Genomic DNA, 20,755 nt, shown 5'->3' with positions numbered 1-20,755 from the left:
CGTGATTGGACACACAAGGAATTTGTCTTGGTGCAAATGCTCTCATAATAGAATAGAATAGAATAGAATAGAATAGAATAGAATAGAATAGAATAGAATAGAATAGAATAGAATAGAATTCTTTTATTGGCCAAGAGTGATTGGACACACAAGGAATTTGTCTTTGGTGCAAATGCTCTCAGTTTGCATAAAAGAAAAGATACATCTGTCAAGAGTCAAGAATCATAAGGTACAACACTTAATCATAATAGTCATAGGGTACAATAAGCAGTCAAATCATACTGGGAAACAGTCCATATAAATCGTAAGGATACCAGCAACAAAGTTACAGTCATATAGTCATAACTGGGAGGAGATGGGTGACAAGGAGTGATGAGAAGGTTAATAGTAATGCAAATAGTAAATAGTTGGACAGTGTTGAGGGAATTAGTTGTTTAGCAGAGTGATGGCATTCGGGGGGAAACTCCTTGTGTCTAGTTGTTCTGGTTATTAAGTTATAAGGTATTATAAAATATAAAATACAAAAGCAAATAAGAGGACAGTGATGGGGAAGGAAAAAGGGGAAAGAAAAGTGAGGAAGGATAGGGAAAGAAAAAGAAAAGGAAGCACTGACTTCCGACTCTCTGTTACAGAAGAATAAGGCATGAACAACAAATCACAACTTTTTGTTTTACCCATAACAGTATGAACCAGTCATTACTATCAAAATCTATTCATTTAATCTGTAAGACCCAAAACCAAAGTTTTGTTCTTTTTCACATCAAGCATGAAGTTCAGAAGCGGTTTCCATGTGGAAACAAAAGGGACTTAAGTTCTTTTCTTCAAGTGAGGTAGTCAAAATTGACCACTTTGCTTAAAACTGAGATGTTTTCTGGAAGTCCACGTGGAAACGGGGCCCACACACCAACCCAGCTGCCCAGGCATCGCACAAGATTGGCAGTGCCTTGGAGGGCTGTTGTGGATGGGTGAAGTGCGGTAGCGCATCTGAACATTCCCTTGTGGGAACCAGCTGCATGAAAAGGGCATGTATAATTTTGAAGAACAACCCAAGAGCAGACTCCGCTCCCTTCCAGCACTGATGATGCTACCTAGTTGGGTCATGAAATGTCTGCAAGAAAACAACCAAGTTCAGGGACCAGGGAAGACCCCAAAGAACCGTCAAATTGACACGCATCCCGCTGAAAGGAGGTTTAATTTCCCATAATTCAGTGTTGGATTTCCAAAATCCCGGAAGCCATTCCTTGCTGAAATGACCTTCTGAAACCAGAAACTGGTTTGAGGATGTTGACTTTCTACTCCTCTATCAGCTTCCTTGGGAATAAGCTCCCCTTGAAGATTAACTTGAGAGAAAACATGCATTAGGTTATCTGGGATGGCTAAAGATCCTGCCAGATTGAGAAACCAAGACCGTGTGTGAATTTCCAATTAAACTGATTTATTATGGCTTGTGCCTTTGCACAGGAATCTACTCAACTTGGCAGTGAGGGTTAGCACTGTTTTGGTGCTAAATCAGGCTCGCTGGCATTCAAGAGGGGTTGGACTTGGTCTGTTTGTGACGAGGTAGCGATTCTAGGCCGATTCCTCTCTTGACCCCACCCCACATTCTGCCATCCCTTCTCCTCAAGTTCCCCTCTTGGTTCATCCGTGAATTAAAACAGCTGCAGGCAGTCTGTTTTGTCCAAATAAGACTAAAACATCGTAGAGTGTGCTGTTACTCCATTACAGCAGTGCACTTTTAGTTCATAATGGATTTCCTGTCCATTATAGATATACTGTAGGTCCCTCTCACCATGGATGGTCTATAAGTGCATTGATATTTGGTCCCATCCCATGGCAGGGAGAGAGCCCTGCGTGCTTCCCAACGCTTAGGCCAAAGAGGGGAATAATCACAGTCAACACCCCACCCCACCCCAAAGAAGGCCAAAAACACCCATTGTCTTCCCGCCTGGGGGAGAATGGGTTGACTGTTGGGTGCTCCGTTCTCCCCCATTCTCACACCATTCCAGCGCATTATTCTAGCAGCCGCGATGTGGGTGGGATCGTCTTGCAGAATCAAGCAGCAGGGTTAAAATAGTCATTTCGTTCGACAGATGCTTTCGGAGGAAGGGAGGGAGGGGGGGGACAAAAAAGAAAAAAAGAAGATTTAAGGCCCTCCCAAAGCAAGACACACACATTCGCTGCAGAACAATTTCCCATCAAATGGGTGTCCTTGAAGCTGGCAAAGGAGGCTCTGCAAGACTTTGGTTCCGTGCAGTTTGGAACAAGCCATGCCTGAAGTGCGTGGTGGTTATACGGCCTTCTCCTTGTGGGTGTGTGAATGTTGTACCACACAATGCTGGAGGAGGGGGGGGGAGAGAGGCCATCTCTTTCCCCCCCTCACCCCACCCCAGATGTACGGAGAGGGAGGGAGGGAGAGAAAGAGAAAAATCCTCATGTAAATGGTGGCAGTTGGAGGCTTGCATTCGTTGCTGCGTTAGCAAAACATAGACTCCGCGCATGATGTTCCTTCCTGCCCATTGGGCTGCCATGCAACCCGCCTATTTGTGATCTACAGGTTAGGTTCTTATAATTAGCTGTGCTGGGGGAGTAATAGCAAGCCTTCTTAATTAAGCACCTAATAAATCCCGAAATGAAATCCGCTGCGGCTTACCAGCTCAATTCAGAACCAATCCTTTCTCTCTCTCTCTGGCTCTCTCTCTCTCTCTGTTTCTTTCTCTGTCTCTCTCTGTTTCTCTCTGTCTGTTTCTTTGTCTCTCTGTGTCTCTCTGTCTCTGTTTTTTTCTCTCTCTGTGTCTCTCTCTCCCTCTCTCTCTTTCACTCTCTGTGTGTGTCTCTCTGTCTTTCTCCCTCCCTCTCTCTCTGTTTCTCTCTCTCTCTCTCTCTCTCTGTTTCTGTGTGTGTGTGTGTGTGCCTGTCTGTCTGTCTGTCTTTCTCTCCCTCTCCCTCCCTTTCTCTCTCTGTTTTAATTTGCAAATTGTATCCCTACCTATCTAACCCAGGCTGATTCCTAGCAGCAGCAGCATTTCCACCACCGGCTAAATTGGAGTGGCTTTTAAGCTCGGCCTTGCGTGTGTTTCCATGTGTGCTTGTGTGTGACCTGGTGTGTTTCACCAACCTCACTCCTTCAATTAATTGATGCTGCAGCGTATTGTACAATCCCAGAAAAAACAGGCAAATTCAGCCACTGGATTAGACGTAGTGTGTGAATGCAGCTGCTCAGCCCACTGTCTCATCAATGGCAACAACTACACACACACACACACACACACACACACACCTTGCCTTTCCAACACATGCATGCATTTGCAGTAGCAAAATTATGACCCAGAAAGCGAACAGCTGTCTCTCCGTGTTCAAACTTCCGTGAAAGATCTCCTCCTTCAAGATAACTGCCATCAGGTGCCCTTCAGAGATCTTGAGTGTACAACTCCACAATTGCCCGCCACACCTCCACGCAGCAGGTGGGAAGGGCTTATTCATCCCGGAAAGGCCAAACCTCTTGGTCACCTTGAATCAGTCATCCCTCAAGCCTCCTGCAAGGTAATTTCTACCTTTGCAGCTGGGGAGGTTAACCCTCCGTCCCTTCCTCCCCTGCGATTTCTTTTATTTCCCCCTTTTCCAAACCAGCAAAGAGACTCCTTTGTTTCTCCTAACGCTTCAAAACAGCGATTCTCAACCTTGGTGGCTTTAAGATAGGTGGACTTCAGTTCCCAGAATTACCCCAGCCAGCTTTGCAATGCCTGGACTTGGGTGACTGCAGGCATCGAGAAGCCCACAGATTCGCTCTCTTCGACCTTCGGGCCAGTGTGGAAAGATTAATTTTTAAAAAATAAAAAAAATTAAAATCCCCATCCATTCTTTGGCTTGCTACATTTCTCGGTTGGAGTTTCCAATTCCGTCAATGTAGGTCTGCATCTCACCTCTTCGTTATCTTCGTTTGTTGCCTGCTTTATTTTATTTTTTTAATCGCCTGTGCTTCCATTACAGATCATCCAGTGGTGGGATTCAAAAATTTTTTACTACCAGTTCTGTGGGTGTGGCACAGGAAGGATACTGCAAAATCCCCATTCCCTCCCTACCTCACTAACCTGCTTTCCAGCTCCGTTCTCCTGTGCAGGGCAACCAAAGAAAACCCAGCCAATCAGCTGGGACTCAATGGGAGGCAGAGAATAGATGGGGGTGTGGCTTGGTGGGCATGGCAATTCATTCATCATATGTTTGAGCCTCCAGTCCCCTCATCATCCTGGTTGCTCTTCTCTGCACTTTTTCTAGAGTCTCAACATCTTTTTTATAGTGTGGTGACCAAAACTGGTTGCAGTACTCTAGGTGTGGCCTTACTAAGGCTTTATAGAGTGGGATTAGTACCTCCCCTGATCTTGATTGTATCCCTCTGTTAATGCAGCTTAGGATAGCGTTGGCTTTTTTTGGCTGCCAAATGATGAACCGTTCCAATCTGGATCCTGGCCTCTTTCAAAGCCAACCCAATCTTGTGTTCCGTTCCAACAGATGCCAATTCACCAGAATCTGAAAGAACTCCTCGCCCTCCGAACCGAACTTCAAAAGAGGGTGGAAGAACTGCACCGGGAGGCCGCAAAGCGCTCCATCTCGTCTTCCTCCGAGCGAGGGACTTCTCCCGCCATCTCCCCTGTCCACACTTCTGTCTGACCGACCCAGCGAGACCACGAGGTTTACTAGACACGTTACCCGCTGCCAGAAACCCTCCCTCCCTCCCGCCGGTGTTATTTGGGGAGCGGGGGGGGCGGAGGGCTTAGGGGGAGGAGATCCCCCCCTTTTTCCTCGGTGTCTGTTACAGCAAAGCCAAAAGCATTTCCTTGCAGTATGTGGAGTGGTGGTTGCTCATCTCCTTCTTACCTCTCCCTTTTTCGTTGGTTGTTTTGCTTTTTTTTAAACGTGGAGCGTTTCTGAGTCGATAGCCAAACTCTTTTTTTAACTTCTTGTTGAAACTTGCAGCAAGAGCAGGAAATCTGTGGGTGTCGGGCAAGCAAGTGGGGAGGGAGAGGACGCATTCCACCTCCTCCCAGTGACAAATCGTATCGAGTGGATAAGGGAAACCGTATCAGCTTCCCTCGGGTACTTCGTACAGGGTGGTTGGGCGCTGGGAAGGGGAAAGCAAGCCACAACCCACGCTGAATTTTTTATTTTTTATTTTTTTTTGGAGCGGGGGACAGCAACCGATGACTTTGATGCACTTTGAAATGGATTTGTTTTTTTTAATTATTACTATTATTATTCCTATAGCAGTTGTATATTTTGAATAAAGACGTTTAAAAAAAAAAAAAAAGCAATGAGCGGGATTTGTCGCTTGGGAAAGAAAAGCTACTGGTTGCCCAAGGAATCTTTGAATCCGTGGATTGTTTGCACGTTTTCTCTACTTCCTGCTCCCTTTCACAACAGGGAGACAGAATCGGCTCGGTTATAAGCAGTCCTCGACTTAACAACCGTTCATTTAGCGACCGTTCAAAGTTGACCACGGGACTGAGAAAAGTGACTTACGACCGTTTCTCACATTGAAGACCGTTGCAACATTCCCCAAGTCGTCGTCATCTTGTAATAACCCCATAATCCCTTGCGGGGGTGAAGTCAGGGCAACTGAATGGAGCTAGCAGTATTTTTACTGGCTGGATGCCCTTCCTGTTGCCAGAGTGGGGTTTTGTTCAGCAGATACATCCTCATTGTGCTCAGAGAGAGAAATATCTGCCTCTATACTTAGGATCGAACTCACAGCCTCCTGATTGTGAGACGAGAGCTCTGCCTCTAGGCCACCGCACCCCTCCATTATAATGTCAGATTATAATTCAGTACACATGTACTGAATTTGACTACTAACGAGATCATTACTAAGAATAAGAGGGGCTGCTATGAAGTGTTCCATGGTACATATAAAACAGCTCGGCAGTTTAAAAACACTGAGCTTGTCAGATGGAAAGCTGATCGCCTGTGTTCGAGACCTGAACACCACAAGACAGGGTTGAGTTCCCGTTCCTTGCTGCAGCTCCTAGCGTTTCAAAAGCACGTAAATCATCATCTTTTAATGGGCCCCCAAATCCCTGACAGGGTGGCGTGTGGGCAGCTGAATGAAGCTGAGGGTTTACTGGCTGGATGCCCTTCTTGTCACCAGAGCGGAGTTCTATTCAGTAGATATATTCTCATTGTGCCCAGAGAGAGAAATATGTGCCTTTACCTCAGATCGAACTCACAACCTCTTCATTATGAGGCAAGAGCTCCACCTCTAGGCCACCAACAAGAGTCCCGCAGCATCCCCAAGGAAACAACAATAAAAAGTTAAAATGATGCTTACGCAGTTGCTTACCAAGCACATCTAAATTACATGAAAGTAACCAAAATAAATTTACAATCCTCGTCACAACTTCTGAGCACCCCTAATGTTTGGAAATGGAAAGCTGGAATCGGTCATACGATTTATATTCGGACGCTTGGCAGCCAACTCGCGGTTACGGTGGTTTTGCAGTGTCCCCGTGTTCTCCTTTTGCGACCTTCTGACAAGCCGAGTCAAGAGGGAAGCCAGAACTCGCTTAACGACTGGGTTACTCCTTTAAGAACTGCGGCGATTCACTTAAACATTTAGGCGGGAAAATTTCTACAGCGGGACAAAACTCCACAAATTTACACTGACAAATTCCTTGTGTGTCCAATCACACTTGGACAATAAAGAATTCTATTCTAAAAAAAATTCTCGCTTGGCAACGTTGGCTCAACTGCTGTTGTAAGTCGAGGATTCCCTATATTTCATTTATTTTCCAGAATTGGTTTTTTTATTTTTATTTTTTTTAATGGTGTTTACCCCTTAGGTGACTAAGCAACTGAATTGCAGGTGGACAGAACACTCTATAAAGCCTCGGTAAGGCCACACCTAGAGTTCTGCATCCAGTTTTGGTCACCAGGCTATTAAAAAAGATGCTGAGACTCTAGAAAAAGTGCAGAGAAGAGCAACCAGGATGATGAGGGGACTGGAGACTAAAACATTGGAAGATCGGTTGCAGGAACTGGGCCTGGCTAGTCTAGGGAAGAGAAGGACCAGAGGAGACAGGAAAGCATCTTCCAATATTTGAGGGGCTGCCACAGAGAGGAGGAAGTCAAGCTATTTTCCAAAGCACCCAAAGGCCAGACAAGGAATAATGGATGGAAACTGATCCAGGAGAGATTCAACCTGGAAATAAAGGAGGCATTTTCTGACAAGAACCATCAACCCATGGAACAGAAGTTGCCCTCAGAAGTTGTGGCAGCTTCATCCCTGGAGGCTTTCAAGAAGAGACTGGACTGCCATGGGTCAGAAATGGTGTAGGGTCTCCTGCTTGGGCAGGGGGTTGGACTAGACCTACAAGGCCCCTTCCAACTCGGTTAATCTAATCTAAAATGGCTAGATACTTAGAGAATTCCCTTTCCCCTTAGGAAGCTTTTCCAGTAGCCGAATTCCCAGATTTGAACCATAAACCCTTTGCATTCCGTCGCTTACCTTTCGATTTTGTGCTGCTGCTTGCTCAAGAAAGACATTTCGGGGTGTGGAAGACTCACAATCACGAATTGCCTCTTAGGACCTATATTAGAAAGTTCATTAGATTTCCTGCAGAAGTTGTGGGAGCTTCATCCCTGGAGGCTTTCAAGAAGAGACCGGACTGCCATTTGTCAGAAATGGTGTAGGGTCTCCCACTTGGGCGGGGGGTTGGACTAGATGACCTACAAGGTCCCTTCCAACTCACTCTCTCTCTCTTTTCTGACTGCAAAGCCAAGACACCTTCGCTGATCTCAACAAGTGGTTTAGAAAAAGAGAGCGAACTGCAACCAAGGAGCTAAATAAAAAAGTGATGCACGTTGATTTATTTTATTTTGTTGTGTGTGTGCCGAGACACTCAAAAGCTATTGTGTCTTTCTTCAGAGCAACTCAACTTATTTCTCTCTTTAAAAAAAAAAAAAAACCCTGGCTATCATTAAGCGACAGACTACAAGTGTCCTGTTCGGGCCGGACAAGTTGCGTCACGCACAGTGGGTTGGTTAGCCAAGACTGCCCTTCCTGAATGTTGCACAGCTGTTCACTTCTGTCTCAAAAGCAGCCTGGACAAAACCATCACGGGGAGGGAGGGGGAGCTCCTAGCAGTAAAGCTCCACTCTGGACATCATCAACCATGAAAGCTGATAGGAACTGCTGTAAAAACATGGTTTAGCCTGCCCATTTCAGATCCCAAAACTGTCCATATGTTTGGCCACACTGCTGAAATTCTGCAGCGCACTTCCAAAACATCTATTTTTGCCCGAGCAGAGGGTTGGACTAGAAGACCTCCAAGGTCCCTTCCAACTATATTCTGTTCTTATTCTATTCTGAATTCTATTGTATTCTATTCTAATTTGTATTTCTATTCTAGACTCTCTCCTATATTCTCTATTCTATTTCAGTTCTGTTCTATTTTCTCTCCTATATTCATTCTATTCTATTTTCCAATATCCTATTCTATTATTTCCTTATTCCATTTCATATTCTATTCTATTTCCCAGTATCTATTCTATTCCTTATTCTATTTTCCAATATCTTCTCTATTCCTTATTCTATTTTCCAATATCTATTCTATTCCTTATTCTATTCTATTTTCCAATATCTATTCTATTCCTTATTCTATTCTATTTTCCAATATCTATTCTATTCCTTATTCTATTCTATTTTCCAATATCTATTCTATTCATTATTCTATTCTATTTTCAAATATCTATTCTATTCCTTATTCTATTCTATTTTCAAATATCTATTCTATTATTTCCTTATTCCATTTCATATTCTAATTCCATTCTAATGAAATTACCCTCACTCGCTCTGTATATAAATTTACACAGTGAAATCTCCCCATTTAAATTGGCACAGGAATCTCATCTTTTCCATTGAGGAATATTTGACTTTCTCTGATCCCTTTCATACTAGTCCTGGGGGCAGAAGGAGAGGACAACAGATGGTTGTTAAGCAAATCTAGCTTGCCCATCGATTTTGCTTGTCAGAAGGTCCCCAAAGGAGAATCACGTAACTCTGGGATGCTGCAACCATCATAAACATGAGTCAGTTGTGCCAAGTGTCCAAGTTCTGAATCCCTGACTGTGGGGGGAGGTTGCAACATTTGTTAAGTGTGAAAAATGAAAACGCTCCTCTGCAATCACGACATAAGCCCGAGATTGAAAAAGCAGACTTGTCAGATTCTGCATCTTTTCTATCCTGCTCTACGGAGTGGAGAGTTGGTGTCTGGACAGAAAATCCCTTAAAGAGACTGGAAGAAGCATTTGAAATGTGGATTTGACGTTACATATAAGCTGGGTTGACAAAACCCGAAAGGAGGAGGAGATAAGCCACCTGGGAAAGCCAAGGGAAATCATCAAAACCACAAAAAAGTGAACGTTAGAATATTTCGGACGTGGGATGCAACACCCGGAAAAGTGCAGCATCCTTCACTTAATCCTCCAGGGAAAGATTGAAGGCAAATGAATCTCCAGGCAGAAGAAGAACATCGTGGCTTCAAAATCTAAGGGGCTGGTTTGGACAAAACTCGGCAGCCCTTTTTCGTGTGGCTGTTGATCAAAAATAGGATCGCCAACATGATCGCCAATGTCCGATGATGGATATGAAAGGAGGAGGAGAATAGTAGTAATAGTAGAAAAGTAGTAGAATAGTAGTAGAAGAAAAGTAGTAGTAGAATAGAAGAAAAGGAGAATAGAATAGTAGTAGAAAAGTAGTAGTAGAATGGTAGTAGAATAGTAGTAGAACAGTAGAAGAAAAGTAGAATAGTAGTAGAATAGTAGTAGTAGAAGAAAAGTGATAAAATAGTAGTAGTAGTAGTAGAGGAGGAAAAGGAAGAAAGAAGAAGAAGAAGAAGAAGAAGAAGAAGAAGAAGAAGAAGAAGAAGAAGAAGAAGAAGAAGAAGAAGAAGAAGAAGAAGAAGAAGAAGAAGAAGAAGAAGAAGAAGAAGAAGAAGAAGAAGAAGAAGAAGAAGAAGAGCACCTACAGAGGAGACACAAACACACAGTTTTGTTTACAAGTCATTTTTTCCATTTATTTTTATTTTTTTTCCAGTTTGTACTTCAGCATTCAAGTTCGGATAGCCATCCCCCATAATAATTCTTATATGCACTTTAGCAAAATGAGTCTGCCTTTTTTTCTTAACTTTTTAATTTAATTTTTTTTTTAGACAACCCAACCCGCAATTTTCAACTGGGACAGAGATCCTTTCTGTATAAGCCAACGGTATGTATGTATTGCTTAAAAATGAAAGCTTTCGCTTCTTTGGATATGCCATCTCCTCTTTGAATCGGTCGTCTCCGATTTCATCTCTTCCTTTTTCCCCGTCCCGTTTTTTGTCCCTCCTCCTTTTGTTCTCTACCTTTTCTGCTCTTCGGTTCTACCCTTTGGAGGAACGCTACTTCCTACCGCAGCAGAATTGGACAACGAGCGAAATCATTTTGCTGCCGGTTGTACGAGAAAATGACAACTGACACCGGTCCGTATTTGCCAAAAAAGGAAAGAAATTGCAAACGAGAAGGAGAGAAAGGTAAAATCTAAGCCAGTTCTTTTCAAACGTAGAAGTGGCTAGAATTCCTCCTAAGTTTTCTCCTAACAGGAAACCTTTTTCTTCTTCTCCTAATTAGATGTCTCGTTTTAACTTCCAAGAACATGTGTTGCATATAAATTCAGGGCACAATACGTGGTCTCTACATATATATATATACATCTTTGGCCTGATGGAAGACTTCAAACGCCTGTTATTCGTCCTGCTCTGAACATCTGGCTACGCTGATGAGATGCGGCCTTTCAGCTCACAGATAGTTTTAATTTACCAATATAAAAAAGCAGAGTAGAAAAACGGACACGTGCGCACACCCCCGCTTTCCCAGAGGTGTGGTACAACACAGCTGGCACTGCTACCAAGAAGTTAGCCAGGAAAAAAGCCAAACATACTGTTGGTTGAATATACAGACAACGGACAGAATTCCCCAGCGGGGAAGGAAATTTGAAGTTCTGTGAAGGAGCACATGCTTTGCATGCAAAAGACCCTCCAATGTCGAGCCCTGGAATCTCTCGACTTTCCAAGAACGGCCCCCGGCAAGTCAACACAACAATCACCTTTGTTGCACAAAATCTCAGGCTCAAGTGTGTAACCTTCAACGTGGGGTTTTTCCTCTCGGTCTAGCCTTGGGTGTTTTTTAAGGGGCAACAGAAGTTGGTACAACTTGCCACGGCCAACTCATCATGGCCAACTCCCCAACAGGACAATTCAACCAACAAAAAAGTAATTCATTTCAACGGAACCATGACCAATAATAATAAAATAAAGTCAATCCAGAAATACAAGATTTAAGATTGTCTATGGAGATTCTCAATCATCCAAGTCATGATTGTCCCAAAGGTGTATTTTTTTTCCTCAAAAGCCAACTGGGCTTTCGTTTTTGTTTTGTTGTTTTCCTGGAAGATGTTTCGCTTCTCATCCAAGGAGCTTCTCCAGCTCTGAAAGGTCTTAGTTGAGAAGCAACACGTCTTCAAAAAACAACCAGAAAGTCCAGTTGCCTCTTGAAAAAAATAATAAAATAACCTTTGGGACAACCGTGACTTGGAGGACTGGAAATCTCCATGGACATCTTCAAGGAAATTTTAAAAAAACAAACCAAAGTCCAGTTGCCTTTGGGGGGAAAAAAAACACATTTGGGACAAGAGTTACAATAATTTCAACGAAAACAGGGTCACCCGTGATAAATAGCAATCGAATGAAACGATTAATACAGCATTGAATTGTCCCGCGTTGAGTTGGCCTAGATCCAGTTGGTAGACCTCTCCTGCTCCATAGTAGGATTTCTGAAGGTCTCAAAGGCAACGTGGTAGGGTCTTGCCCAGCCAGCCTTCATCCTACGCCTTGGTGGCCTGGAGACAGGAACCCCATGGAGAACATACCTGGGCCATTGTTGTTCAGGGAAAGAACTAAACCGGGGTGCAAGAACTGAAGTCTTGACTTCTGGGGAAGACTACGCTGTTGGTCGTGGTCTGGGGAGGCAATAACAGTCATTGTTGCTCTTGGTACCTGACGTTGAGTTGTATTCTACAAATACCTCCCTTCTGCTGGACTACCTAAAATTTACATTAAGGCATAACCATTTACCAAATTCATACAAAAAGACTTTGGGGAAAGGAAGTACCTCACAGATTCATCAACTGCCACATCTTGAAAACCTGGTAGCTTTTTTTTTTTCTTTTCCTCTTAACATAACACTCGGGACAATTTTATTATTATTATTTTGTTCATAGAATCTGCAATACATCACATTTTTTAAACATCGATCTGGGTAACAAAACCTGTTCCAAGACACAGTATTTCAAGATGTAGATCAGTGGCAGGACAGTAATAGAAAGACAACGAAACAGACAATTTTACACCTACAGTAAACGTTTCTCCGTAATTGGCCAAAAGAAAAGGAAAGGAAAGGAAAGAAATTTCCATCTAGGTGAGGAAGAAAATGATTTCTAGTCCAAGTACAGCCACCATTTCCCCACTATTTTATCTAAAGATGCATCACGATAACCCTAGTCTAATGTTTGATGTATTTGACTTATCTTTCTTTAAAAAGAGAGACAGTAGTTGGAAAGAGGCTGTGATGTAGATTCCTCTGTGTGGTTGAGGTCACCTTCTCTACTCTACAAAATTTAATTCAAAACAGAAATGCCAAGACCAGACCTTCTTCTCCAATACTTGAAGGCCACCTCAAAAAATGGGAAACCTTCAACGTTATTTTCCTAAGTAGCTCTTGGTTGAACTGCAAGTCCTTCATGGGAGAATCCCACCAAAGAGAAGTCAGCTCAGCGGCTTCCTTAAATAAGCTGAAGTCCTCCATGATTCCCCCAGGTTGGCCTTCCAAGTGCCAATTTTAAGTCTTCAAAATGATAAACTTAGACGATGAGACTGGGGTAAGAGAATTTAGTACATCCCAAAATATACACATTTCATTGGAAGGCCTTATCATGCTTGTGGACCGCAAATTATGAAGCTCAACCAAAGCAGAAGGAATTCCCACCAACATCTGGACTAGCATAACCACCTCATACTGACGCTCCGCTGAAATCCGCAGGAGTCACCTCCATCATGGATGAAAGATGGAAATCTCAGGGTAACATTTCCTTAAACACCTATAGCAGTGATGGCGAACCTTTTCAGCACTGAGTGCCCAAACTGGAATGTGCATGCATGTGTATTAATGTGCGTGAGCCGGAGAACCCAAAACCCTGTTTTTTGGCTGGTTTTGGCCGTTTTTCAGGCCATTTTGGGGTCACTTTCAGGCAGTTTTGGGGCTGTTTTCTCGGCCACTTTCAGGCCATTTTGGGGCCAGTTTTTCAGGCTGTTTTCAGGCCATTTTGGGACCATTTTCAGGATGTTTTCCAGGCCATTTTTGGGCTTTCGTGCTGTTTTGGGGCCATTTCAGGGCTGTTTTCTGGGACATTTCAGGCCATTTTGGGGGCTGTTTTTGGCCCCAAAAACAGCCTGAAAACTGGCTTGAAAACTGGCCTGAAAAGAGCCCCAAAATGGATGTTTTTCAGGCCATTTTCCGGTGCTCCACGCCCTGAAGACCAGCTGGCCAGCACACATGTGCATGCCAGAAACCAGAAAAGCAGCTGGTGATTGTGTGTGCCATAGGTTCGCCATCACAGCCCCTATAGATACAGCCGGTAGTGCTCCTGACATTGATAGGTCCATCCAGAAATTTCCTCCACACACAGCAACATCTACAGAAGGTTCAACATGCCTCAATCAACGAAGTCTTTGCGGCAGATCCACAAAATGTGGTCAAAAAAATGTAAATCTGGCAGCCACGATAGCCCATTTGAAGTTATGTCCATTCTTTTAAGTACCGTATCACCTGGGCTTTTTTTTGATCACACTGTGTAGACCACCTTGGCCTCCGATGATCCCCACACCGAATCCCTACCAGAAAAGTCCCCCCTACAAACATCACCTAGGATTAGTTGGTAAATGAAATCTGAAATTAGGTAACTTGCCCGCAATTTTTCCCCTCCCCCCAACACCGTGTAATACATATCATGGACCGATACATGCACTAAAGAGAGATTTTTTTAAAAAAACAAAAACAAAATATCCTAATCTTGCATGTGAAAATGTACACCTTGCTACAATGGGTGAAATGCACGGCTAACAGGACTTAGGTTGAGAATGACCAACGTGGGCCAACATTCAAGCCCATTTCTTGCTCAGCTCCGCAGGGGGTAGGGCTGTGACTGTCCCTCTGGGCTAACACCGATAGTAGTTGTTGATCAAAATTCTCCCAAAATAAGGCCAGAAAAGTCCCCTGGCTTCACGACCTCTGGCACCCCCGTGGAATATAAAAAATAACAACTGGGATCCAGCTAAATTTAAGACAAACCAGGGATTGAGGTTTGATCTGGGAAAGAGTGACAACAGGCAGCCATTTGTCCCTCTTCCAGGAATCCCCATTTGCACCACTGTGTAGAGTGGTGTAGAATCCAACCAAGACAGGCTGGCTGCTGGGGAATTCTGGGAGTTGAAGTCCACAAGTCTTAGAAGCGGCCGAGGTTAGACACCCCTGGTGTAGAGCAACGAGTAGTCTTCCCCTTCATGAGCCAACTGAAAGGAGAGCCTGAACAGTAGTAGCAGGCATCTTACTACTCTTCCTAAGACTCCCCTCGTGGTTTCTAGTTAAGGCAAGGAAATTTAAGCCCAACCAGTGACTGTATAGGCACAGCGGGAAGAGCAGCTAAGCTGGTTTGATACAAACAAGATGGAGGACTGGTGGCAACGGCTGTCTCACCCTACCCTCAGGGATAAGTTTCACCTCCCCAGAGATGACAAAGAAACCTTGTGCTACTTGTTGGGTACAGGTGTTGGCCAACAGGACAAATCCCACCCAGGAGAACCCATCTTGGCTCAGCTCCATGTGGTCTTCTTCTCAGGGCTTTCCTAAGAGAAGGACCTGGAGGATTTCTGATGGGCCAAGAGACACAAACGGAAGGAGGTTCTAAACCAGGGGTCCCCAAACTTGGCAACTTTAAGACTTGTCGACTTCAACTCCCAGAATTCTCCAGTCATCTATGCTGGCTGGAGAATTCTGGGAGTTGAAGTCCACACGTCTTAAAGTTGCCAAGTTTGGAGACTTCCGTTCTAAACCTTGGGCTCCCTCCAGGCCAAGAGCTCAAACGGCCAGCATCTTCTCCTCTCCTTGAAATGGACCTTCAAAAGTTGGACACAACCAAATAAACACAGTGGCCCACAATCCAGCTGAACTCAAAAACTGAGACCTTGGGGAACCCCAAGGCCCAAAGTATGCACCTGTGGGATATGATGACCGGCCCCGCTAAAATACCAGCACGGAAATGTTGCCTGCTGGAGAACATGTGAACCAGCAGGCCTCGAAAACCTGAAGGTGCAACATTTCCCAATAACCATCGCTGGCCTTTCCCGAACCAAAACCTTCTCCCTTTTCTGGATTTTAGCCCATTCGGTCTGTGCTGACCTGGATGTCTCACCCCCTTCAGACTGCACTAGACGGCAAGGTTGGTCTGCAGCTGAATCAATTGGGTCCATCCTCCTCCCTCGAGATGTTCTCTTCAAATTCAAGCTTTGGAGACCCCTCTGCAAACCACCATGAAGCCAGAAGCCCCCGCGAATTCTGTCCAAACGGACCAGATGGAGGGAAAAGCCATTTTCAGTGGTCACCGCAGCAGCCTAAGAAGTGAGGCTCAGTTCCTTCGTGCCGTGTCTTCACACAGGTCCTACTCAAAAGCAAACCAACAATTGAAGATTGTTCCTAGCTGAAATGAAGCCCAGTTCTGTGGGGCCACCGTCTCTTCTCACGCCCCACCGATTAAAGACTGTCGCCATCGGTCTCGTTCTCTTTTGAAGCCCATCTCCCTAAGGAGCTCAACCAGGACCTCAATGGAAACTCTACCTGTAACCAAGAGCTGAAATCTTGGCTGAATCTTTCTATTTTGGGTTGGTCACCTACAAGCAACTCCGACTGGTCTCTTACTCCTGCTCTTCGGTGCCGTCTCTTTCTCTCCCCAAACCCAACCCATCAAAATGACGTTCATGAACATCTCTTAACGTCTACGATGGAAACAACCCCTTGGAAGAACCTTTGCATTTCATATTCAACCTGCCCAAAGCTCGGACACGACCCATGGCGATGCAAACCTACGACTCTTTCACAAAAACGATATATTAAAAAAAAAAAGAAAAACAAAATCAAACCCGAAAAAACATTATCATCATCATCATTTCTTTTTTTTTTTTTTTTTTCAACCAGTCTACAAGCCTACCACAATAAGAACCCTGCCCTAGTCGGGGGAATGCACATTTAAATAGCTTTGGAATCCCAAATTAAACGTTTTTTTTTGTTAAAAGCTAAATTACAAATCGTGTGAGAGGAGTGTGTGCATGGATGTATGTGTGCGTGTGTGCGCTCGTGTGTGTGTGTGTGTGTGTGTGCGATGTGTTTTGTTGTTTGTTTTATTTGCCAACAATTGGTTCTCTTTCTTTCTCTTTTTTAAGCCGGAGGGCTGAGATTTCAGACTTTTGCGTTTTCTTGAGGCGGTGGAGCTTCTGCTGTCTGTGGTTCTAGGACAGAGTATTTCACTAGGGAAGAAAAAAAGAGAGAATTTTTTTTAGCTTGGTCTTGTAGGAAAATAAGAAACATACAAACTGGCCTGCAACTGTCATGCCCCTGTCGGAATCTGACTCGGAGGAGGAAGACCAACAGCCGACAGGGAGTGGGAGTGTGGCTCCATTGGCTGTGGAGGAAACTGGGGAAGGGCAAAGTCTGGCTGGGCAGAGCAGGGGAGAGGTAGAACAAGGGAGAGGGAGTTCAGAGGAAGACTCAGGCCCGCCCCCCTCTTCATCCTAGGGCACGCAGGGAGGGACAGAGAAGAGAGCAACATGGGTTGCATGGCTTACGGGGATGAAAGGGCCCTGATTCCCTTCATTAGCTGCAGCTGGGAACACAGTGTATAAAAAAAAGGCAAGCTGCATGCAGCAAGCTGTTGGAAGCAAACATGAATTTATCTTGTATTGTTGTGGCTTATCTGTGTTCCTGGCATCTTCCCAACTATGTGAGTTTTGCCGTGCTTTCAAGTCTGAAATTTTTTCTCCTGCCCTGTCAAGCTAATTACTTCAGTTTGATTTGTTTGGATTTTAAGTTACAGTTTGTGTGTACCTTGTTTTGGGCTGAATTTTCTACAGTCAAAGGCTGTTCCTGGGAGAGTTTTTCTCCAGCCCGAAGGTAACCTGGACATTGGGGGCAAAGTTGGAGATAATAAAGGGACTCTTATTGCTTATCTGACTTTGCCTTTGTGCCATTCCCCTTTGGGTCATCACAGCAACTGTAGAAGGCCATGTGTCAGCTTTGGAAGCCATATTGACACCAGACACTTCCACACTGCCACCTTAAGCCTGGGAAAATGGGAGGGGGGACTTTCTTGGAGTGTATGTGGTTAGACATAATAGCATTCTTTTTCTAAGTCAAGGTCATGTTATTTCTGCACCTGGGTGTGCGGAAGTCTCAAGTTGGGATGGATGTGATTGGGTCATGTGATGCAATGATGGGTACAGGGGGTGGATTTGTAATTTTTTACTTATTGCAAGGAAACCTGGAACTTTCAGATTTGGGATTCCCCAGATGTGCCAGTTTACTATCCAAATAAAACAGAACTTTTGAGAAGATGGTCTGTCCCAGAGTTATTTGTTGGAGTGGAGGTTTTCTGGAATGCTGACACCATGTTCATCAATCGATCAGAATAGAACTGGAAGTAACTTTAGAGGCCTCCTACTCCAACCCTTTGTGGCCGCCTTTCAAATCCTGGAACACTACTACCAACTCGTGGTAGTACACAGGTTACGGTTCTGCAGCCTTTCAAAAACCATGCCCCCTCCCGAGCTATCACCACAAAGCTGGGACACAGTGCGTTGTGACACACTGTGCCCTTAAGGACACAACACACCCACTCACCTTGTGGCTCTTCGGTCACCACTGCTTCCATGTTTTCTCCTTTCACATACTCGGCATTCAGGCCCTCTAAAAATAGCAGAGAGCAGGAGAGATTTGACACCCAACATTAAAAGTGGCACAGAGGTTGCGAGACGACCGAAGCTTCAACGCAGAAAAAAACGGAGACAAGGCCAAGACATCACCGAAACAATTCTGAAAACCCACCCTGATTTATAAGATCACAAAATCTCTTTTATTTGTGTCCTCATGACAGCCCTTGGAGCATCTCACGGGGAGAGAGAAATGTGATACTGTTGACTCAGAGGCAAACTAGATAAAGAGGTTCGGATTTTAAAGAGCATTTTTTTGTGCTCCGCTTCTCCTTCTCTGACGTTATTTGCATTTTTAAACCTCCAACTTGAACTCCGAAACAGGTGAGGGACTCCAGATGTGGGTGAATCATGATGCTCAACATGGCCTACAGGAGTCGACAGCCTCGTCCCAACCTCAGATAACAGATAATCAGAGTTGGAAGGAACCTTGTAGGTCATCTAGTCCAACCCCTACAGCACGTTAGAACACAGTTGGCAGGGACCTTGGAGGTCTTCTAGTCCATCCATTATTCCTTGTCTGGCCTTCAGGGGCTTTGGAAAATAGCTTGACCCTCTCCTCTCCTTGGCAGCCCTCAAACATGGGAAGGCTGCTCTCCTGTCTCCCCTGGTCCTTCTCTTCCCTAGACTAGCCAGGCCCAGTTCCTGCAACCGTTCATCGTATGTTTGAGCCTCCAGTCCCCTCATCATCCTGGTTGCTCTTCTCTGCACTTTTTCTAGAGTCTCAACATCTTTTTATAGTGTAATAACCAAAACTGCATGCAGTACTCTAGGTATGGCCTTATTAAGGATAGACACAGACAGACAGACATGGATGGTAGGTAGGTAGGTAGGTAGGTAGGATAGGTAGATAGATAGATAGATAGATAGATAGATAGATAGATAGATAGATAGATAGATAGATGATAGAGAGATAGATAGATAGATAGATAGATAGATAGATAGATAGATAGATAGATAGATAGATAGATATAGATAGATAGATAGATAGATAGATAGATAGATGATAGATAGATAGATAGATAGATAGATAGATAGATAGATAGATGATGAGATAGATAGATGATAGATAGATAGAGATAGAGAGATAGATGATAGATAGATGAGATAGAGATGAGAGAGAGAGATAGATAGATAGATAGAGAGAGATGATAGATAGATAGATAGATAGATAGATGATAGATAGATAGATAGATAGATAGATAGATAGATGATATAGATAGATAGATAGATAGATAGATAGATAGATAGATAGATAGATGATAGATAGATAGATGATAGATAGATAGATGATAGAGAGATGATGATAGATAGATAGATAGATGATGATAGAAGATAGATAGATAGATAGATGATAGATGATAGATAGAATAGATAGATGATATAGATGATAGATAGATAGATAGATGATAGATAGATAGATAGATAGATAGATAGATAGATAGATAGATAGATAGATAGAAGAGAGAGAGAGAGAGAGAGAAAGAGGCAGGCAGGCAGGCAGGCAGACAGACAGACAGAGATGGTAGACAGACAGACTAGCCATGCCCAGTTCCTGCAACTGTTCTTCATATGTTTTAGCCTCCAGTCCCCTCATCATCCTTCTCTGCACTCTGTACCTCACCTAAACAACTTCTAGCACCAACTCCCTCCCTCTTTCTTCCTTTTAAATCTTTGCATTCCTGCTCCCCCGCCATTTCAAACAGATCCAATGAGTTAGATCGGACTTTAGATCACCCTTGGGAGAAGCTGTGAGCTGAAATCTGGAGACAGGAGGGTGATTAAATCTCATCCATCATTTGCTTCTGCCATTCAAAACGGGGGCATCCAAAATGCCACGTGCGAATCCAGCCGAGAGGCTTGTTTCATGCCTTTTCCATTTTTTTTTTTTAAAAAGAGCCCCTTCAGGAGCTGCTGCGCGCACTGCCATGCATCCAAAGTCTGACATTATCCCAGCATGCCTCATCTGATGGCTGAAATTAATCCTCCGTTATAATTAACTTTAATTTCCTGTTGCCTTTTTGTGGGGCATCTGCGTTGCCGCCTTTATCAAAACGCTTTTCTAGACCTAAGAATGTTTCTTCTGCATTTCTAACATGCACAGAGACAACACATGCAAGATCCTGTATTCTGTATTGAAGATCTACCCTATGTTTAATTCCCTAGATATTGATGATAGATAGATAGATAGATAGATAGATAGATAGATAGATAGATAGATAGATAGATAGATAGATAGATAGATAGATAGATAGATAGATAGATAGATAGATAGATAGATAGATTATCTCCCTTCCGATTCTGTGACTTTGGGTCCATTAAAAAAAGAAAACAAATCTTTCCGTTTTGCAAGCAATAACAACACTCGTTTTCTCCCCCCAACATGGCAGCTGATAACCAACAGAGCACCGAAACAACACCGCAGGGGTTAGATAAATGAATGGATAAATAAATCCATCATGTTTCTCTGGACTTATTCTGCTCGTTCAACCAACTCTAGCTCACTCCTCTTTGTGATACTTTGCTAAAAAAAAAAAGGAAAGCGGCAGGAAATGGGAATCATTTCTCTTCCTGCAACCATCCGAAGGTTGGCTCCTCCACGAAATAGTGCTTTTCTCACTTTTAAAGGTAAAGGTTCC

General features: G+C 43.8%; 2 protein-coding genes across 10 annotated transcripts in view; one reads left to right on the top strand and one right to left on the bottom strand.

Moving 5' to 3' along the window:
• Positions 1 to 5,302, top strand: part of MTMR1 (myotubularin related protein 1) — a 32,106-nt gene extending 26,804 nt beyond the window's left edge. For all 9 annotated transcript variants that reach the window (XM_087972211.1, XM_087972208.1, XM_087972209.1 and 6 more), the window contains one exon: positions 4,507 to 5,302. In XM_087972211.1, coding sequence (XP_087828337.1) covers positions 4,507 to 4,665 — 159 coding nt within the window. In that variant the 3' untranslated portion in view covers positions 4,666 to 5,302. The remainder of the gene's footprint in view (positions 1 to 4,506) is intronic.
• An 8,830-nt stretch (positions 5,303 to 14,132) lies between these two features.
• Positions 14,133 to 20,755, bottom strand: part of CD99L2 (CD99 molecule like 2) — a 31,294-nt gene continuing 24,671 nt past the window's right edge. The window contains exons 10-11 of the mRNA XM_087972225.1: positions 18,028 to 18,093; positions 14,133 to 16,658 (exon numbers count right to left, since the gene is read on the bottom strand). Coding sequence (XP_087828351.1) covers positions 16,591 to 16,658; positions 18,028 to 18,093 — 134 coding nt within the window. The 3' untranslated portion in view covers positions 14,133 to 16,590. The remainder of the gene's footprint in view (positions 16,659 to 18,027; positions 18,094 to 20,755) is intronic.

Source organism: Notechis scutatus, chromosome 10 (assembly GCF_049901735.1).
Source record: "Notechis scutatus isolate UNSWTSFEM ecotype Mainland chromosome 10, rNotScu1.2, whole genome shotgun sequence".
In the NCBI taxonomy this organism is placed as follows: domain Eukaryota; kingdom Metazoa; phylum Chordata; class Lepidosauria; order Squamata; family Elapidae; genus Notechis; species Notechis scutatus.
The sequence above is the reverse complement of the archived record's forward strand: the minus strand, read 5'-3'. Positions and strand labels throughout refer to the sequence as shown.